Source organism: Mastacembelus armatus, chromosome 10 (genome assembly GCF_900324485.2).
Source record: "Mastacembelus armatus chromosome 10, fMasArm1.2, whole genome shotgun sequence".
Taxonomy (NCBI): Eukaryota; Metazoa; Chordata; class Actinopteri; order Synbranchiformes; family Mastacembelidae; genus Mastacembelus; species Mastacembelus armatus.
Window position 1 is genome coordinate 155,001 of NC_046642.1, and position 16,699 is coordinate 171,699.

At 43.5% G+C, this 16,699-nt stretch overlaps 1 protein-coding gene and 1 long non-coding RNA gene across 2 annotated transcripts in view; one reads left to right on the plus strand and one right to left on the minus strand.

Moving 5' to 3' along the window:
* The window catches only part of LOC113144971 (complexin-2-like), a 38,559-nt gene extending 28,835 nt beyond the window's left edge, over positions 1–9,724 (minus strand). The window contains exons 1-2 of the mRNA XM_026331314.1: positions 9,421–9,724; positions 8,430–8,548 (exon numbers count right to left, since the gene is read on the minus strand). Of these exons, the coding sequence (XP_026187099.1) occupies positions 8,430–8,460 (31 nt within the window). The 5' untranslated portion in view covers positions 8,461–8,548; positions 9,421–9,724. The remainder of the gene's footprint in view (positions 1–8,429; positions 8,549–9,420) is intronic.
* Positions 9,725–11,155: 1,431 nt separating this feature from the next.
* LOC113144972 (uncharacterized) overlaps positions 11,156–16,699 on the plus strand; it is a 49,377-nt gene continuing 43,833 nt past the window's right edge. The window contains exon 1 of the long non-coding RNA XR_003297198.1: positions 11,156–11,260. This is a non-coding gene — a long non-coding RNA (uncharacterized LOC113144972). The remainder of the gene's footprint in view (positions 11,261–16,699) is intronic.

The window sequence follows — 16,699 nt, forward strand, 5'->3', positions numbered from 1 at the left end:
CTAGAGGAGACTTGGAGGATGCCAGCTGGTAGTGTTATAGATTCTTGGCATTGATCAGCTGCAAGTATAACCCGTCTGTGTTCTGCCAATATTTACTGTCCAGGGTGTTTCAGTGTCATGTCAACCCTGAAAATAATCGAAATCATCATAAACAAAACTGAGGTCACAGGGTAACTCAGATTTAAAGCCGAAATACAACTTCACTCACCTGTAAATTAAAACGTTAGAGTACAATAATATATATAATATATAATATAATATATAGTGTTAATGTAGTCATCAAGACACTACAAGGACCTTGAGTTTAAAATAACACCCGGGAGAGTCCAACGTCACACATGACTTTCCATAAAAAAAGTCAAAGCAGAGCAATGTTCCACCTAATGACGACAGACTGAACATCATGTGTGTTTACAGGTACACACACACACACACACACACACACACAGTTGAGAAGCTCCTCCATAACACTAAAGTCGTCCCTCTCACCATAGTGTGTAGTGAAGTGTCATGCAGCCTGAGCAAATGCTGTTAAACGCTTTCTAGGTCAGAGTGTGAATCACTGACGCATCAGTGGCGCTCGTGCATCACGGCGTCTCTCAGCTCCCGCTGATGCAGGTAGTGTTTTGTTCCCAGAACCCCCGACCAAGACCAGAAAAACTATTTGGAGGAATAATTAGCAGTGAGAAGCAGAAGTGATGTGTGTGTTTGGGTTCAGAGAAGCTCATTTGTCTGCACAGATGACTGAGTGAGGTTGCCATGTGGTTTTACTGTGTCTAAATGTGCACGTGTGTGTTCATCACACCAATTGCAGTCTGGAAAAAATTGTTGTATTATTCAGTAACTATGGATTAACTCACTTCTTCAGATAATTAGCCAGTTCACACAAGGTGAAAGGTGTTTTCATTGAAGCCCAGGTAAAAATGAAATTAAGCAGAAGCATGATGAATATTAAGTGGGTGTCACTTGCTGGAAAATGGCTGCAGTGCCATACAGGAGCTGTTAATGGAAGATATACATGTCTATTGTGTTGTTTTTGTGTCTGCTCAGGTGTTGGGAAGAGCAGTGATGTTTTCACTTCAGGGTTGCTCTGGCAGGAGGGGGTTTGTCTCATAACATCCTTCTCAAGTGGAAATATTGGAAATCTTATCAAAACTGTAGGATTAGTATGAAACCATGGTAAAAACCTGCTGACGTGAACAACGTAAACGAGCCGTCACTCTGTGTTAGAATGTGTCGTCCCTACAGGTGTGCTTTCAGCTATTTTAGGTGATTGTTCTGCATATTCCTTTCATGTCCTTGCAAAGGTTTCTGCATGGAAAATACCACTGGGGCATTTCATGTTAAGAATGAAAAGCTGTGACTGACAGCCATGTCAGCCACATGGGGATTCCCTCTGTAGCTGTCGGACTGCCCGGCCCCGGCAGGCAGTTGCAGGGTATGAAACCCCTACAGACTGCAGAGTCCCAGTCTATTGTCATTATTACATAAGGGAGAAACATAGTCCAGCACCACACAAAGAACTGGCTGGTGGTTGGTGGCAAAGACAGACTGAGACAGACAAATTTAAAATCTTACTGTAAAGTTAATGCTGTGTGAATGTAATTATAATACTAAACCACATTCGGTCCAAAGTGCTTTGTCCTGTGTTCAGTCTGGTTCATTTATTAACTGTGTTAAAGGTCAGAACTAAAACATTTTGGCATATCCCTCACCCCTTTAATTATTGTTTTTATATGTGGAAAAAATACTTTTGAACAGGACTTGATCATCTTTGCCTTGGTCTTGACTTCTGAATTTCCTTTGGGCCTTAATTTTGACCTGACCTGGACTTGGTTAAGGTGATCTAGTCCCCAGCTCTTCAGCCTTCTCTGAATAGGCCCTAAATGTTACAGGTGTCTAGTGTGTTAATGGTATAAACAGATATAAGCACTTGAGTTGGCAACGTGCGCTCGAGTCCCACATGAATAAATTTCCAACTTGAGTCAAAACTCGCCCTAATTCACACCAGACTCGTGAGCATTAAGAGTCTTAACGACTGGAAAAGCACTGAACATTTCTGGAGGAAAGTCTTGAGCTTGATCGTCTTCCACAAAGCAACACATCACAGCATATGTCTGCCAGCGTTTAAGATTAAATCTTCATATTTATCTACATGTTTGCAAACTTTAACAAGAGAAATGTTGCAGTGCAGCAGCACCAGTGAATACTTTTAATTTTCAAGTGATGAGTGAAGAAAAAATATAATTTAAAAAAAAAGTTTCTTCCTCTTCATTTTCAATTAAGGCATTGTGTTTAAAGGTCATAACTCTGGTTCTTGTACCATAAACACTTATCAGTAATTACACTAGATTTGCATTTTGTGAGAGAAAAATATCACTGAGCTGCTACAAAACCAACCCAGCACCCTAGCCCTTTCAATTAATGACAGCACTCCTGCCTGTTGAAGCCTCAGGGCGCTTCAGAAGTTACCAGGCTCGACGTTTTGGACACGGCTGATTCTGAGGACCCTGGTCTGTCAGTTAAGTGTCAGTGTCCCCAGGTTGGTCGCTGTCACTTCCCCATAATTGTAACACAGAAGACCTTCAGGCTGAGTTTCTGAGCCGTGATGACAAGTAAAATATCAACACATCAACCATCTTCACTCTGACACATTCTTAAATTGGCCCCTTCAGTAAAACCAGGTGGAAGATTTTTTTCTTTCTTTGTGAGGCAAAGTCTTTTTCTTGTGTGTTGGTGTTTTTGAAAATAGTTGTTTTTGGGTTACTGCAGGTATATCTGTATTATCACAAATACTGGCCAATATGCAAAGAATGCTGAATATGCATTTTGCATATTAATCACAGCTTTATATGTTTTTTTTATTTATCTAATTTATCTATTTATCTTATATTTCTCAGCTTTGCAGCCACTGCACTGTTCGCCATACATCTGCGTCTGACCTCTGACATCCACCTGATAATCAAATAAGTGCAGTGAATCATTTTCTCTCTTTTTGGTACATTAATTCACTTTGGTCACAGTCAAACGAACACTGGTCGTCCATTATAGTGAACTCTGTCTGCTGCTTTCCACCGGGGGCAGCTCTGATCACAGCCAACATGTTGAATCAGCTCCAGAGCCAGAGATGTCAGCTCAGCTGGGGCCGGCCAGTCACCTCAACAACTTAATACTTACACGATGCTAATTTATCCTCCTTCCAGTGCAGAGAAGAGATAATGAAAGTTTGGATCATAAACAAGAATCTTCAGGGCAAACTGAAATTACTCTCTGTTGTTTTCCTCCTGAGCTAATTAAAATGCTTTGCCTGTGGTAACAGGACTCTGCAAGGACTAATAAACACATAAATTTTTTAATAAATTACTAATGTTTAAATGATTTGCCTCCACATGCAGTTGTATTTAACTCTTATTGAAGTATTAACAAACCGCTGGCTTGGTAAAACATGTTCTCTTATATTTTATGTTTTCTGTGGTCAGTGTCCACCAGGTACCTCAGGTGACAATGAACCATGTATGCTGCTCATGGATCCCCCACCTAAATATTATTATAATATTATAGATTTTATAGCAGTATTATTACACAGGTGCTTATTTGGACTTTAAAATATTCTGCTGTTAATTGATTAATGAAAATTCAAAGTCACTCACAGTCAACAATTCACTTCAGTTTCTGTGTTTTTAACCTAAAAATATGGCTATGCCCCATAACTAACAGCAGGCAGCATGTGTTCTGTTATCTAAGCTCAGTTCTTCAAGATACGCCACAGTGTAATGACAACAAATTCTGGTTGAACTAAAAGAAAACAAAAACAACGGTGGTCGGATGTATGCAGGTTCATTAGCAGAGTGAACAGAGCAAAATAGACAGACGGGAAGAAACGAAGAGACAATGCAGAGCCTGTAAAAGCCACTGATTGACAGAGGTAGGTTTGTTGAGGCACATTCATCGGCATTAAGAGTTAATTAGAGTTAATGTCTAGTTATGGCTAACATTCAGTATCCAGATCAATTAGTCCGATTTGGGGCAAAAACTGGCCAAATATCCCACAGTTTTTTATGGAAATCCTTTTGAAGGGCAGCAGTGACCTCGAGGTTGGACAAACGGTTGGTAACAGAGACTGCTGGTCCCTGCTCAGGCCTCTGGCCTTCGTTACCACAGGTGAGATATGGCCAACAGACCAGACTGAGAGGCATGTGTGCTCAGTAAACCTCTCCCAAATACATTAATGTTAATCCATGTGTTTCAGGGATGCACCTACAAAGGGGCAAATACTGTGGCTGCTTCACACAGTCCCAAAAATAACGTTCAGTTTTCTAATGATTCCTCTATAAGTCGTGTTACTTCCCCTGAAATTGCAGCTTTAACAGTAAATGGAGCCATAACACGAGACACAAAGAAGAACTGAAATCGCAGATCAACTTTCTAGTCCCTCTGATCCCGCACTCAGTGTGTTTATATCTGCTCTGCAGTCTATCAGCTGTTATTACACTGTTATCTGGGGTGGACACAGGTTTGTCTTGGAGACTGCTAGTCCTGTAGATGTGTGTTAAAGGTGTGTCTGTCTGTTGTGCCGCAGTTCCTCCTGCTGTGGTCGGTCACATCCCACCGATTACGACTCCCCGTGTGAGCTTGTGTGTGCATTTTTGGTTTGCTTATCAGTGTGTCGGTGGGGTTTGAATTTGTGTTTGTATGTCTGTGTGTTTGTGATTCTCACCATTTTTTGTGTATTTTTGTGTGTCTGTGATGTCGTCATTTCCCTCTCTGTCGTGTTTGGTTACACACACACACACACACTGACACACACTTGCACTTTATCACCTAATGTCAGCTAAAGCAGCGACTCGGGTCCATCCTGGTCTCCGTTGTCTGTTTGTCACACACTTTGCTGCTCGCTCTCTCTCTAGTGCCACACACAAGCAAACACAGACTGGCACACAAACACATCCCAGCTTCCCCTGTGGCTGCCTGATTGGCGTTTCCCTGCCTCGCCCTTCAGATTTACTGTAATCATCAAAGGAGGGAGGGAGGGAGGAAAGACAGACGGAAAATTAAATTGAAGGATGGAAAAGCAAAGGGGATAGAGAGAGTGATGCAGAAGAAGGAGAGAAGGTTAGGGAGATGGGAAGGGAGGGAGGAGAGGTAGGAGGAAAGAAGGCTGGAATAAAGGTAGGAAGGAACGTGACTGGGAGGATGAGTAAACAGGAGAGTGTTAGAGGGAAACTTGAGTAAAAATGAATGATGGAAGTAGAGAGGAGAAAAAGAAACTCTGAGCCCACAGAGGATTGAAAATATCTCCCATTAAATGGAGATTACAGCTTCTGCTGTTCCAGAGTGTAGAGCAACGTTACAACCTCTGCTGTCAGCCACTGATGATACAACATCCACTTTTAAAGATCAATTTGTCACTTTTCATCTCCTCCTACAGCTCATTCTCCTCCTTCTCTTCCTCCAGGGCTGAGGGCAAAGATGCCACAAGAGGAGGAGGCGGAAGGAGCAGGGAGGAGCTGGAGCTGCATCGACAGAAAGAGGAGAAACGCTGATTTCTTTTTACGAGCACTGTTGATGATGTCATCCCCTGCACAGCTTCCTGCTCTGACAGTAAGAGCCCAACACACACACACACACACACACACTCCAACTGCACTGCAGATTGAATCAATTCCTCATTCGTCCTGACTTTCATCCCTTCAAGTCATTTAGATGTTATTGCTGGAGCTTTGGGTCTGTGGACTCCACCAGTCCTTTAAGTGGTTCAGTGAGAGTCCCAGTCAAAAAGTGGAAAAACCAGTTCACTGTGAATCCATGTACAACAAATTAGGAGCAGACAGATGTTTGTGTAGACTATTAATTTGCTCCTGACTAGTGTCCATATCCTACCGTCAGTGCAGACATTATATAGACTGATGTTTCTGTGGACTAACTGTCTCTTTGTGGGGATGTTCATATAGTAGCATGTAGATTTCCTCTGTTCTGAATCAGACATTAGCTATTTTTAATGGTCACTGCCACAGAAGCGTCTGTCATGATTCACCACAGTGAAATTAAAGCTCTCTTCACTTTAGACTTTTGTATATCTCTTCTCTGTCTTCTGGGGGTCCATGTCATGGGAACCTCTGATCTGTGACGTGCATTTCAAAGGCAGAAAGGGTTATGGGTGACACACATGAGAACTTCCCTGTGGCCGAGTGAACAAACTTTGCTCTTCACCATTTAAAACAGACAGAATACAAAACATGCCTAGACAGGAGCAGATGGAGTGTGAGTTTCTCCTCAGAGTGCTCAGAGAGAGAAGTGAGATAATAGCCTACAGTTAATCCACTGCACGCTGAAAACTCATTACTCCTTAGGAAGGAAACAAAAAGCTTGATCCCAAAGATGGTAAGAATACTCATCTTACCGCAAAGACCTTGGCACAAGCTGCCTGTTTTTTCTCATGTGTGAAATTTCTTTCATGCGCAGTTCAGCAAATTTGACTTATTGTCTTTATTTATATGGAGCTATGTACAAGCCCAGTGTTAGGCCCCTGCAGCGCCCCAGGATTTCCACCAACACACTCCCCCAGTGCAGGGAAACACATCTACACACATGACTCACACAGCTACAATGACCAGCAGCATTAAAACAACACCCCAGTGCATCAGCGAGTTCTGCCTCCTAAAATATAGTTTTATATTGTTGTGCACTCCTTATAGCTTAGAGCTCAATTCATTACTTTGTTGTGTAAAATCTATTAGGAGACACTGTGTAATCCAATAGGTGCAGGTAAAAGTCTGCACATTAACTGACATTAATGCAGTTTTGTCAAGCTTGACGACTTAAGTTCAAGACTGTTTGATTTTCATACTATACAAAAATCAATAGTTTCCTAGAATCATTAACAAAACAGGATTGTATAGTTTTTATGTATAATATTCATTATTTGAATAAACGAGTTAAGACATGATGCAGTACTTTAAATGGGTGCAAGGCATTTCTAATGAGTGCAATGTTGCGATGTTAAAGCTTTCTAAGTGAAAAATACACATTTCAATTGGTCTAACAGGTGTGTGCATTAGTTTTAGTGCAAACACATTTGTTGTTTTGGAATCAGTGCACAAACACAAGAGGAGAAGGCAGGTCTGTCCTGCATGTGGAAATGTAAACACTGGAAAAAGGAAGTCAGCAACACCTTTCAGCACTTGTGTGTGAAATCGCCACAACCGTGAGAAAACACCTGCACAACTGACAGGACAAGCTCAGCTTCAGCTAAAAATACTTGCATATTATCTCTGTTCGCTTTTTGACTGGAAGATGAAGCTCCACCTTCAGCAGCTGTTTAATGAGGCTGTGCCTGTTCTGCCTCATGCGTTAACATCTGCTGCTCTGCTCAGATTTACTGTGACACGACTTCAGATCCAGCATCACCTGGTTTGGACGCACTGTCACTCTGAACTGAATCACAAAGTGTGTGTCTAAACTTTTGACTGCACAGACAAAATGTCCCAACGTGCACACTGACTCGTTATTTCTTTGCTGTTCAAGCCTCAGGTGGGAAATGGGGCGGTCACATGCTTCTATGCACCAATCAGGATTTAGCAACATTTCCGTGGAAAATGTGATGAACAGCGTGAGGTTTGTTTGTTTATGTTGCCAGACCATTTTCAATCACATCTGAACAAATCACATCACACAGTCCTTTTCAGGAAATTAGCTGAGTTTGGAGAATTTAACTCTCATTAACATTTCAAATGAGGCTTTCAGAATAAATACTCTAGATACTTGAGGACGACAGAGATTTAAGTGCATGTACTTCACCTCATTTAAATATCAACAACACCGAGCAGCAATGGGTTTCCATCCTATCTAAACATAAACCTCCATTCTTCTGCTGGGATCGTCTCATGTCCAGGGGGGTTGTCGATGCACAAGCAATTAGAAAGTCATTCACGAGCTGGAATGAAATTAATGAATTTTAGATTCTGCCCTGATTATAAGTTTCGCCCTTCTGGTGTAGAATGTGTACTCAGCATGTCGAGATAAGAATCACTGCAGCGTCCAGTCAAGAGGCACAGCACAAAGTGATTAACAGTAAGACTGAGCAACGACAAAAGACGGATCCAGCGCCGCCTTGTTGGCCTCAATGTCCTGATGGCCACACGTCTTCAGTCTCCCTTACAAACCCGCAGCCTGCCCGTGAGGACGCACCCCGTGTGGCCCCAAGGGCCAACTGCGCACAGTGCGCACGGACGCACCAGTGGAGGGAAATGAAATGACTGACGTCCTCCACTGCGGCTGTCTGAGCTCGACGAGAATAAGACTGTGAATTTGTGCAACACGACGTGAACCTGAGAAAGCACCGGGGAGAAGTTTGTAGGAAAGAAACCTCCAGGAAAAACAGAACCCCCATCAAATATAATCCACCCACATAGTGAAAAAGTCGGACTTACCTCCCAACGCTTGTTTCATAACGAAATTCATGATGATGGCTTTTAATTCCCTGCCTTCTTGTTCCGAGCGATGTTACATTCAGTTGTTGCGGCAATGTAGAAGTCCTTTGTTGGTAGATCTACGAGGAGAAAAGACAAAAACTGTTTGTTTCTTTGAGAAAATCAGTAATCTTGAATTTAATAATCCCGACATGCATCTACTGCACTCATCATTACTTAAAATGTGATCATATGACATTAATTAAATAATTTTAAAATATTGCTGAAATATCAGACAATGATTTCTGACATGACACTCTGCTCCACTTAACGCGTGCGCGGAGCCCGACATGCAAATGTGAGGTTACAGGCTCTGTATGTGTGTCAGGTGCGTGTTTTCACTGCGCCAATTGAAGGACACGAAGGTCAATGTTCCAACTCAACCTAAACACGAAGCACAACAGAGAAAACCCTGAACATCTCCGATCACCAACCGTGGCGCGTTACTTCGTTGCAGATTTGGAGCTTTTGAGAGAATCCACAGTGCTGGGTGTCACGCAGGGACGGGAGTGTGTGTCACGACAGTCAGTAGTAACGTCGGCGTGGTCGAGCTTTGCCCGCAGCCAAGCGACTTTGGAGAAAAGTGCACGGCCCGAGTTCTCAGCTCGGTAGGACAGGCTGCGGTCATGCACGCGCACACCGGACTGATCGCTGCTGTGAATTTTTCCTGATCATGTGCTAAAACTTTCCGTCCTCCATTGGAGGCACAGGGGACACCACCATCCCACTACGGCCCGAAAAGCTGTGGTACAGTGCGTTAATTAAGCAGCTCTGCAGGCTGATGCATGCACACGCATATGCACTGGATGTGAAATAAATATGTTCATGAACGAGCTGATTGTGCCTTGGTGTGCAGCGGCAGAGATGCACATGCACTCCCTCAGAGCCTGCTTTCAGCACCAGGAGGGTGGATAGCAACTGAACTGCACCGAAGCGTCAAGCATCGATTTACCTCCGTCCGGCGACCGGTTGAAATCCTCCTCACACTCACACACCAAGCGCGGATCAGAGAGCTGAGCTTCAGCTGCAGCGCCCTCCGGAACGAAGTTATCCTGCAGCAGGCAACAGCAGCACGGGCTAATCTAACTGCTCGTCCCTTGCATCCCCGGCTCCAGGGGCTGGAAAAAGGACGTCCTTGGTTTCCTCCTGCCTGCCGCTTCGTCTTCCTGCACACTCACTCACTCTCACACACAGACACACGCAGGGAGGAGGAGGCTGTGGGTGAAGCAGCTGCCGTTCACTACGTGATGGGAAGGAGCGACTGAATCACATGGAGAGAGAAGCGTCCCACTAACGTCCCCCTGACCCACAGAGAGAGATCAATAATTCAGCCTTGAAGCTGGCTGGCTGCGCCGCGCTACAGCCCGCCCCCCTTCTCTGCAACGGGAGCAGACTCTGGGCTTGTATTTAAAACGGCAGTGCAGAATAAATCGGGGTGTGATGGGCACTGGAGAACATGTTGCAGCCTGATGGCTCCTGGTTTATCTTCTTCGCTGTGACACACAACGGCTGCTGCATGCAGCATCTCCCACTGGGCTTCCTTTCCTTGGTGTGGCTGAAACTGCAGCTCTGTGTATTATATTGACGCCCATTACAATAGTTTACACACATCAGCCTGTAGCAGTGGTTTGTGCATTTCAGGACACATTGCAAAACCAGCACCTAAAGGTGTTAGGTTCATTTTCACCCTAGGCACCCCAAGCAAGAACAAACAAATCATGGAAGTGTCCTGTTGTAGTCCTAACATATTGTACATTTCAGATTAAGGGTGCTCACATTTGGCACAAGCCTCACTTATGTCACTAATACTTGATGCTTTGAGCTGAGGTTTGATGGCCACACATGAGTTATAACCAGTGGTCTTGAGACACATGTCTTAATGTGTCTGTGTGGAGTCTGCATGTTGTCCCTGTGTCTGTGTGGGTTTTCTCCTCCCACAGTCCAAACACATGCAGGTCAGGATTAGGGTCTGAACCCAGGTGGACCCGGGGCCTTTCTGTGTGGGGTCTGCATGTTGTCCCTGTGTCTGTGTGGGTTTTCTCCTCCCACAGTCCAAACACATGCAGGTCAGGATTAGGGTCTGAACCCAGGTGGACCCGGGGCCTTTCTGTGTGGAGTCTGCATGTTGTCCCTGTGTCTGTGTGGGTTTTCTCCTCCCACAGTCCAAACACATGCAGGTCAGGATTAGGGTCTGAAGCCAGGTGGACCCGGGGCCTTTCTGTGTGGAGTCTGCATGTTGTCCCTGTGTCTGTGTGGGTTTTCTCCTCCCACAGTCCAAACACATGCAGGTCAGGATTAGGGTCTGAACCCAGGTGGACCTGGGGCCTTTCTGTGTGGAGTCTGCATGTTGTCCCTGTCTGTGTGGGTTTTCTCCTCCCACAGTCCAAACACATGCAGGTCAGGATTAGGGTCTGAACCCAGGTGGACCCGGGGCCTTTCTGTGTGGAGTCTGCATGTTGTCCCTGTGTCTGTGTGGGTTTTCTCCTCCCACAGTCCAAACACATGCAGGTCAGGATTAGGGTCTGAACCCATTTTTAAAGTACACATCGTGCTTTGTAGGGTTAGGGTTATCATGTCATCATAACTGTCATCATCATGACTATTCTGTGTGTTACAGAATAACAGGATACTGTATATTTACAGTCACAAACTCTGAGGTTTTTCCTAATTCTGTTCTATCTCAGGTCCATTTTTCTGGTTTGTGAGTTGAACCAGCAGCCTCAGTGACCAGTGGTTCTTCTGCTGATCCCAGGGGACAGTATTTCACCTGCACTTCCAACTCATCTGTAAAGGTTGGTTCCTACCACATCTTATTACACACTGTAATTAATCCACTGCCAGGTCTTCTAATGGCTCCTGGGGATGAGAATGTGAGAAAGTATAAAACAGATGTATCAGAGAATTGAAGCAATAAAAGGGAAACTCCAGAGCAGATTCATCTCATACTTCCATAAGTCATTCTTTATATTTTGACAGCACAGTTATGACAAACCTCACATTCTCTATAGGCAGAAGAACGTTTTCATTCAGCCAAGGCACAATTTTAAGTAGTATTTAGTATTTAGTCATCCAGTTTGATAGGAAAATGATGTGCCTCCTCTGACTGGAGTGTTCAGTCTGAATCACAAAGGTTGTATCCACATATTTCATTTGTCCTCAGTCCATTTCAAGCTATTTATTATTTTGCAGTTTGAAGGTGAACACTTGCTCAAACACTGGATGTTTGTATGAAATGGGCACATGTTTTTCTCTCTGGCAGAAAAAAATATTCTCTAAAACTGGAGATTTGAAGATTTGAAGTGGTTCTATACTAACCTGTCCTTGCATGTCTTTCCATTTTTGAGTTTGCAGAGACAGATCCATAAACAGTCTGACGTTTGCACTATTGTACATGTATATACTAATTGTTTCAAACCCAACACACCACATTTACAGCTGATGCATTACAGTACTAAGTATAATTAGCGTCTCATGTATTATGTGACATTTATAATGTGTTCGGGATAATGAAAAAGTAAAGCATTTCTAACCGGATCCATGGCACCAAGAACACTGTTGGTGTTTCACTCCACCCAACGAGGGCAGAAATAATCTGATTTTTATTGGCTTAGTTCAGTTCGTAATGCTGTTTGAGCCCTTTTTGTTCCCAGTTCGTAACATTTTCTCCTCTCTGCCTCTTACTTGCAGGGAGGTTTAACTTGCTGGGCTGATCTTCTCACTCATAAAACTTAATACAGACTCAGACTTTATCCTGATAGATGATGTGTTCTGCAAATTTATGCAAAGCTGTGGCACTAAAATTACATCTTACACCTTTTGAGCTGTATCTCATTTAGCATCCCATTATGCATGTTCTTTGGTTTGCATGATCTGTATTTATGATCATACCAAATTCAGACCTTCACTCTTGGGTTGTACAGCAGAGACTCGTTTCCTCGAATTAGGCTGATGCAGAGAATTTTAATCCCTGCTCTTCTTTCCTCACTTCATTTCAGGATTCTCACTAACAAAAGGTTGAACAGTCTGAACTCGCTACCTCACTTTCCCACAAAAATATTACCCCCAAATACTGTGAAGATAAAGTCAACTTGAGCTTTTTTGCTTCCTGGCTTGCATTAGCATCATGGAGCAGTGTGGCAGATTAGCGTGAGATTCTGTATTTCTTGCTGACTTCACTTTAAAGGGTTTCTGGTCGTTCTTAAACTTCACTTTGACCTCTCCTTTTTATTTAGTTTTTGTGTCTGGCTTGTCGTTCTCTATCTCTCAGCTTTGTATCACTTCTAGAGAAGGAAAGGATTTGCGTATTTGTGTTGACTTGCATAAACCGTAGGTCAAATTGCAGTTTATTTTGAATTCTGCTGGAGAGAATATCTCGAATTGAGCTTGAAGGACAAAACGGGGCTCAGCAGGAATAGATTCATGATTCTGTAGCTGCTGTCCATTCACCTCTAACACCTCTAGAGACGTCTAGAGATGTCAGGTTGTCTTCCAGGATGCCTACTGGCTAATGCAGGTCACTTGTGTCCACCCACAACCCTCCATCAGCCTCTAGGGTGACTATTGATCAGAGATGAAGTTCAATAGGATCTCATATTCAGTGATTTTTTTGTAAAAGCAGGTTCTCTCATGGCAGCATTGCACCTCCAATGGGACACAGTGCAATGATTTGCATTATGTCTTGTGATCAGTTTTATTGATTCCAGTGTTTAGCACTGTGGCAGTAGTGGGACCCTGCAGACTTCAGACTTAGGCCCTCTGGTGTCACCACTGAGCTTCTGACAAATGGTGGTAAAACTGATACAAATGGACAAAGAAAACAGTGCAGGTTGCTGTGAAATATCAACTATGACATTTTCTTGTCCGCTGTGAAAAATCTCAATTCGAATCCACTGACTGACCTGATAAATGATTCATGAAAAATTTCACCCAGGCCACTGACTTGTCTGAAGCAATTACAGGCAAAATAGTTTGCACATGTATGTATCACACAGCACAGTCTCCATAGTAGATTTAACAGGCCAGTAGCAGTATTTATTTTTTAAACACAAATGTATGAAATATGTTTATTCATTGGTGAACAGGTGTGTGAGTGTTTCAGTTTTCCCTTCTTTTTTGGCAGGTTTGGTGGAGCTTTGACAGTTTGGTAGTAGTTGCCTCAAAAGGTGAAATGAATATCATGTCCTTGGAGAAGAGCATACAGACGCACCATCATACACTCTCTCATATTGTGTATCCTCCCCTGACGTCTTGTTAATGCAGCCAGCTCTTGTGTACTGCTCTAGTTTACTATATATTATGACACAAACATATGAAAAGTGCAGTGGCACGTCTGGTTTTCAGTCATGCCTGCTCTGACTCACAGACATGAGTTGAGGATCTCTACAGACTTGCCAAAGCTAATCTGTGTATTTAAGTGGTGAGGTGGCCTGTAAATCAACACGGGAAGCCATCAGGACGCCACTGACATATTGCATTTATTCCCCAGTGTGGCTGCCGATCTGCACTCAGCCTTCAAATTTCCCCAGAGGCTGAGTTGTGAGAGCTGCAGACTAGAGGATGAGGGCAAATGCAGGTTAGTGTTGAACATTTCTCCTTGCCGGATGTCTTCCCATGAAGAAGAAAAAAACATATTTTTTTATTGCCTTAACCAGCCAGAAAAAGAGGCAGAGGTAAAGAACATCATAACATCCATCATAATTACTGCAACTGATAAATGGGCTGTGTGCACAAATTGATATTGAATTGAAAAATACACAGATATTTCAGCTATGCAGATATGTGTGAGGTGAAGGTTACATGTACATACACACATACAGTCCTCAGCGGAAGTTGAAATCAATAGGAAATCAATGTCATCAATTCAGTGGCACTGCAAGTAATAGAATCTGCCAGAAAAGCCAATATGCAGTTTAGTCCCTGTGGTATGTTGTTGGTTTTTATTGGAGGAATTGCAGTTTAATTAATATGCATTCACAGTGACTGAGTGTGGCTTGTGAAATTGTTTTTGTCATAATAACACCAAAACTGTTCAACTGGACCAGGATGTGCCACCCACAGGCCTGGTGGCAATTACAGACCTTCCAGGTTTCAGAACTCAGTCTAACCCATGGTGGACTAATCCAGGCTGAGGATACTGTTCCCCTCAGCAGAAACAAAAGTCTCTGTGAGCTCTTACATTGACTGTGGAGGACAAAGTAGGTGGAGTTTAAGGGTTTGTGAATCAACAACAAATATTGTTGGCTGGTTCTGGGTTTGCAGCTAAACCATGATAGCATGCCGCCTGCAGAACAGAGCAGGGGTTTAGTGTAGAGGGAGCCCAAAACACGACAATTGTTGTTACTGAGATTTAAAGTCTGTGGAAAGTTTATTATTAATCTTAGAAATAATAATTTGACAGAATAATCTTAACTCAATCTTCACTTACAGATTCTTGATTCTTACGTGGCACATACAGACTCTTGAATGTTAGGGCTTAATTCATACTGTCAGACTATTGAGCATGCAAGTGTTTCTTTATGGTCTGAGTGTTTGTTTCCTCTTAACTGTCTTCTATGGCTGGAAAAAAACATCTCATTCCATAATATTTTCCTTATCAGCATGTTCCAAAGCTTCCACCAGATTTAAAATGAAGGTGTGGACATAAATAATTTGGCTGCTCAGTATTATACTGAGCCCCAGGGCTGGTCTGTGGAGTCTGACAGGTTAAAAGGGGCATTTGGACACTCTGGGGAAATGTCATGGCCTGTACATCCCTACCCCAACCTCCATGCACACACTGTGATTACAATCCTTTTAATTAAAGAGAAATAGGCTTTCTGCTGTGCTGATAATAGTCTGTAAACCACTTCTAATTTTTCCTTGTCAGCCTTCTTTATTAGTGGTAAAGTGTTTCTCTCTCGTCTGGTGCAGAGAGCACATCAGTACAAGCCTTCGTGCTCCATTTCACAAAGTTTCTTAAGACCATGCAGCAGCTAGAGAATGAGTCAAGGATTGTATTGATATCTGTCTGGTCCCCTGGGAGAAACCCACTCAGTCCTCTTCTCTCCACTCCTCCGCCCATAAACAACAGCACACTTGGCATTTGACAAACAACCAACTTTTCGTTCTTGAGTGTTGGCGTGGGGTGTGGTGCATGGGTGATTTATTGGAAGTGTATGAGGGCTGTGTAATTGGCTCCTTGTCTTGCAGTGAAAGAGAGTTTGGTAAAATCTAATGCTCTTGTGGGAGTCTCTGAATAGCTCCTTTTGTTGGAGCACTGACGAATCATCGGTTATTTTAGGCTGCACAAGAATTATCATTTCGACAGGGAGTTTCCACAGCAGAAGATGATGGACTGAAACTTAATATCAGCTCTCAACCGACTTTTCCATCTGTGCAGGTCTACAGTGGACTCACGGGTTAAACAAAATAGCCTTAACATTCTTCTCCCCAGCTGCACCGTCCAGCACCGGGGAGTCCAAGGGCATAAATAATGATACATAATTCATTTGGTGGTTCTGCTGAGGGCAGTGGGTCCCGCTAGAATCTCCCAAGGCAAAATGGTCCTGATGAGCCATGGGGCACCTCCTGGCCTGAGACTGCAGGCAAACACAGAGGCCTCAGGGAACGACACCCTGGACGCTGTGTTTTTACTAAATATAAAAAGGCAACACTCATCATGGTCCCACACAGATTCATTATCTGTTAAATGCTTAAAGTGGGTGCTGTGGACTAATGTTTAGATAAAAACAAACATTTGCAGATGCATGTTTTCTCTCTTACTGTGTTAAATTAATATGGGAAACACATTCCCTGATCGAAATCCTTTTAGCAACTAAATGACGCTTCAGACTTTGGAGACTTTCCAGCAACTGGAGGCAGTCGTGGCCTAATGGATAGGGAGTTGGACTTGTAACCTGAAAATTGCAAGAATTCGAGTCTCAGGTCCTGCAGGAATTGTTGGTGGCACGGAGTGAATAACCAGCGCCTCCACGACTGAGGTGAGACCCTTGAGCAAGGCACCGGACCCCCAACTGCTCCCCGGGCGCCGCAGCACTGGCCACTGCTCCGGGTGTGTGTTCACGGTGTGTGTGTTCACTGCTGTGTGTGTTTGTGTGTGTGTGCACTTTGGAATTGGGTTAAATGCAGAGTATGGGTCACCATACTTGGGCATATAAGTCACTTTCACTCAACTTGGATTTACAGCTAATGATGAGACTCTGTCCCTTGTCCCTCACTGTTGCTCCTTTCAT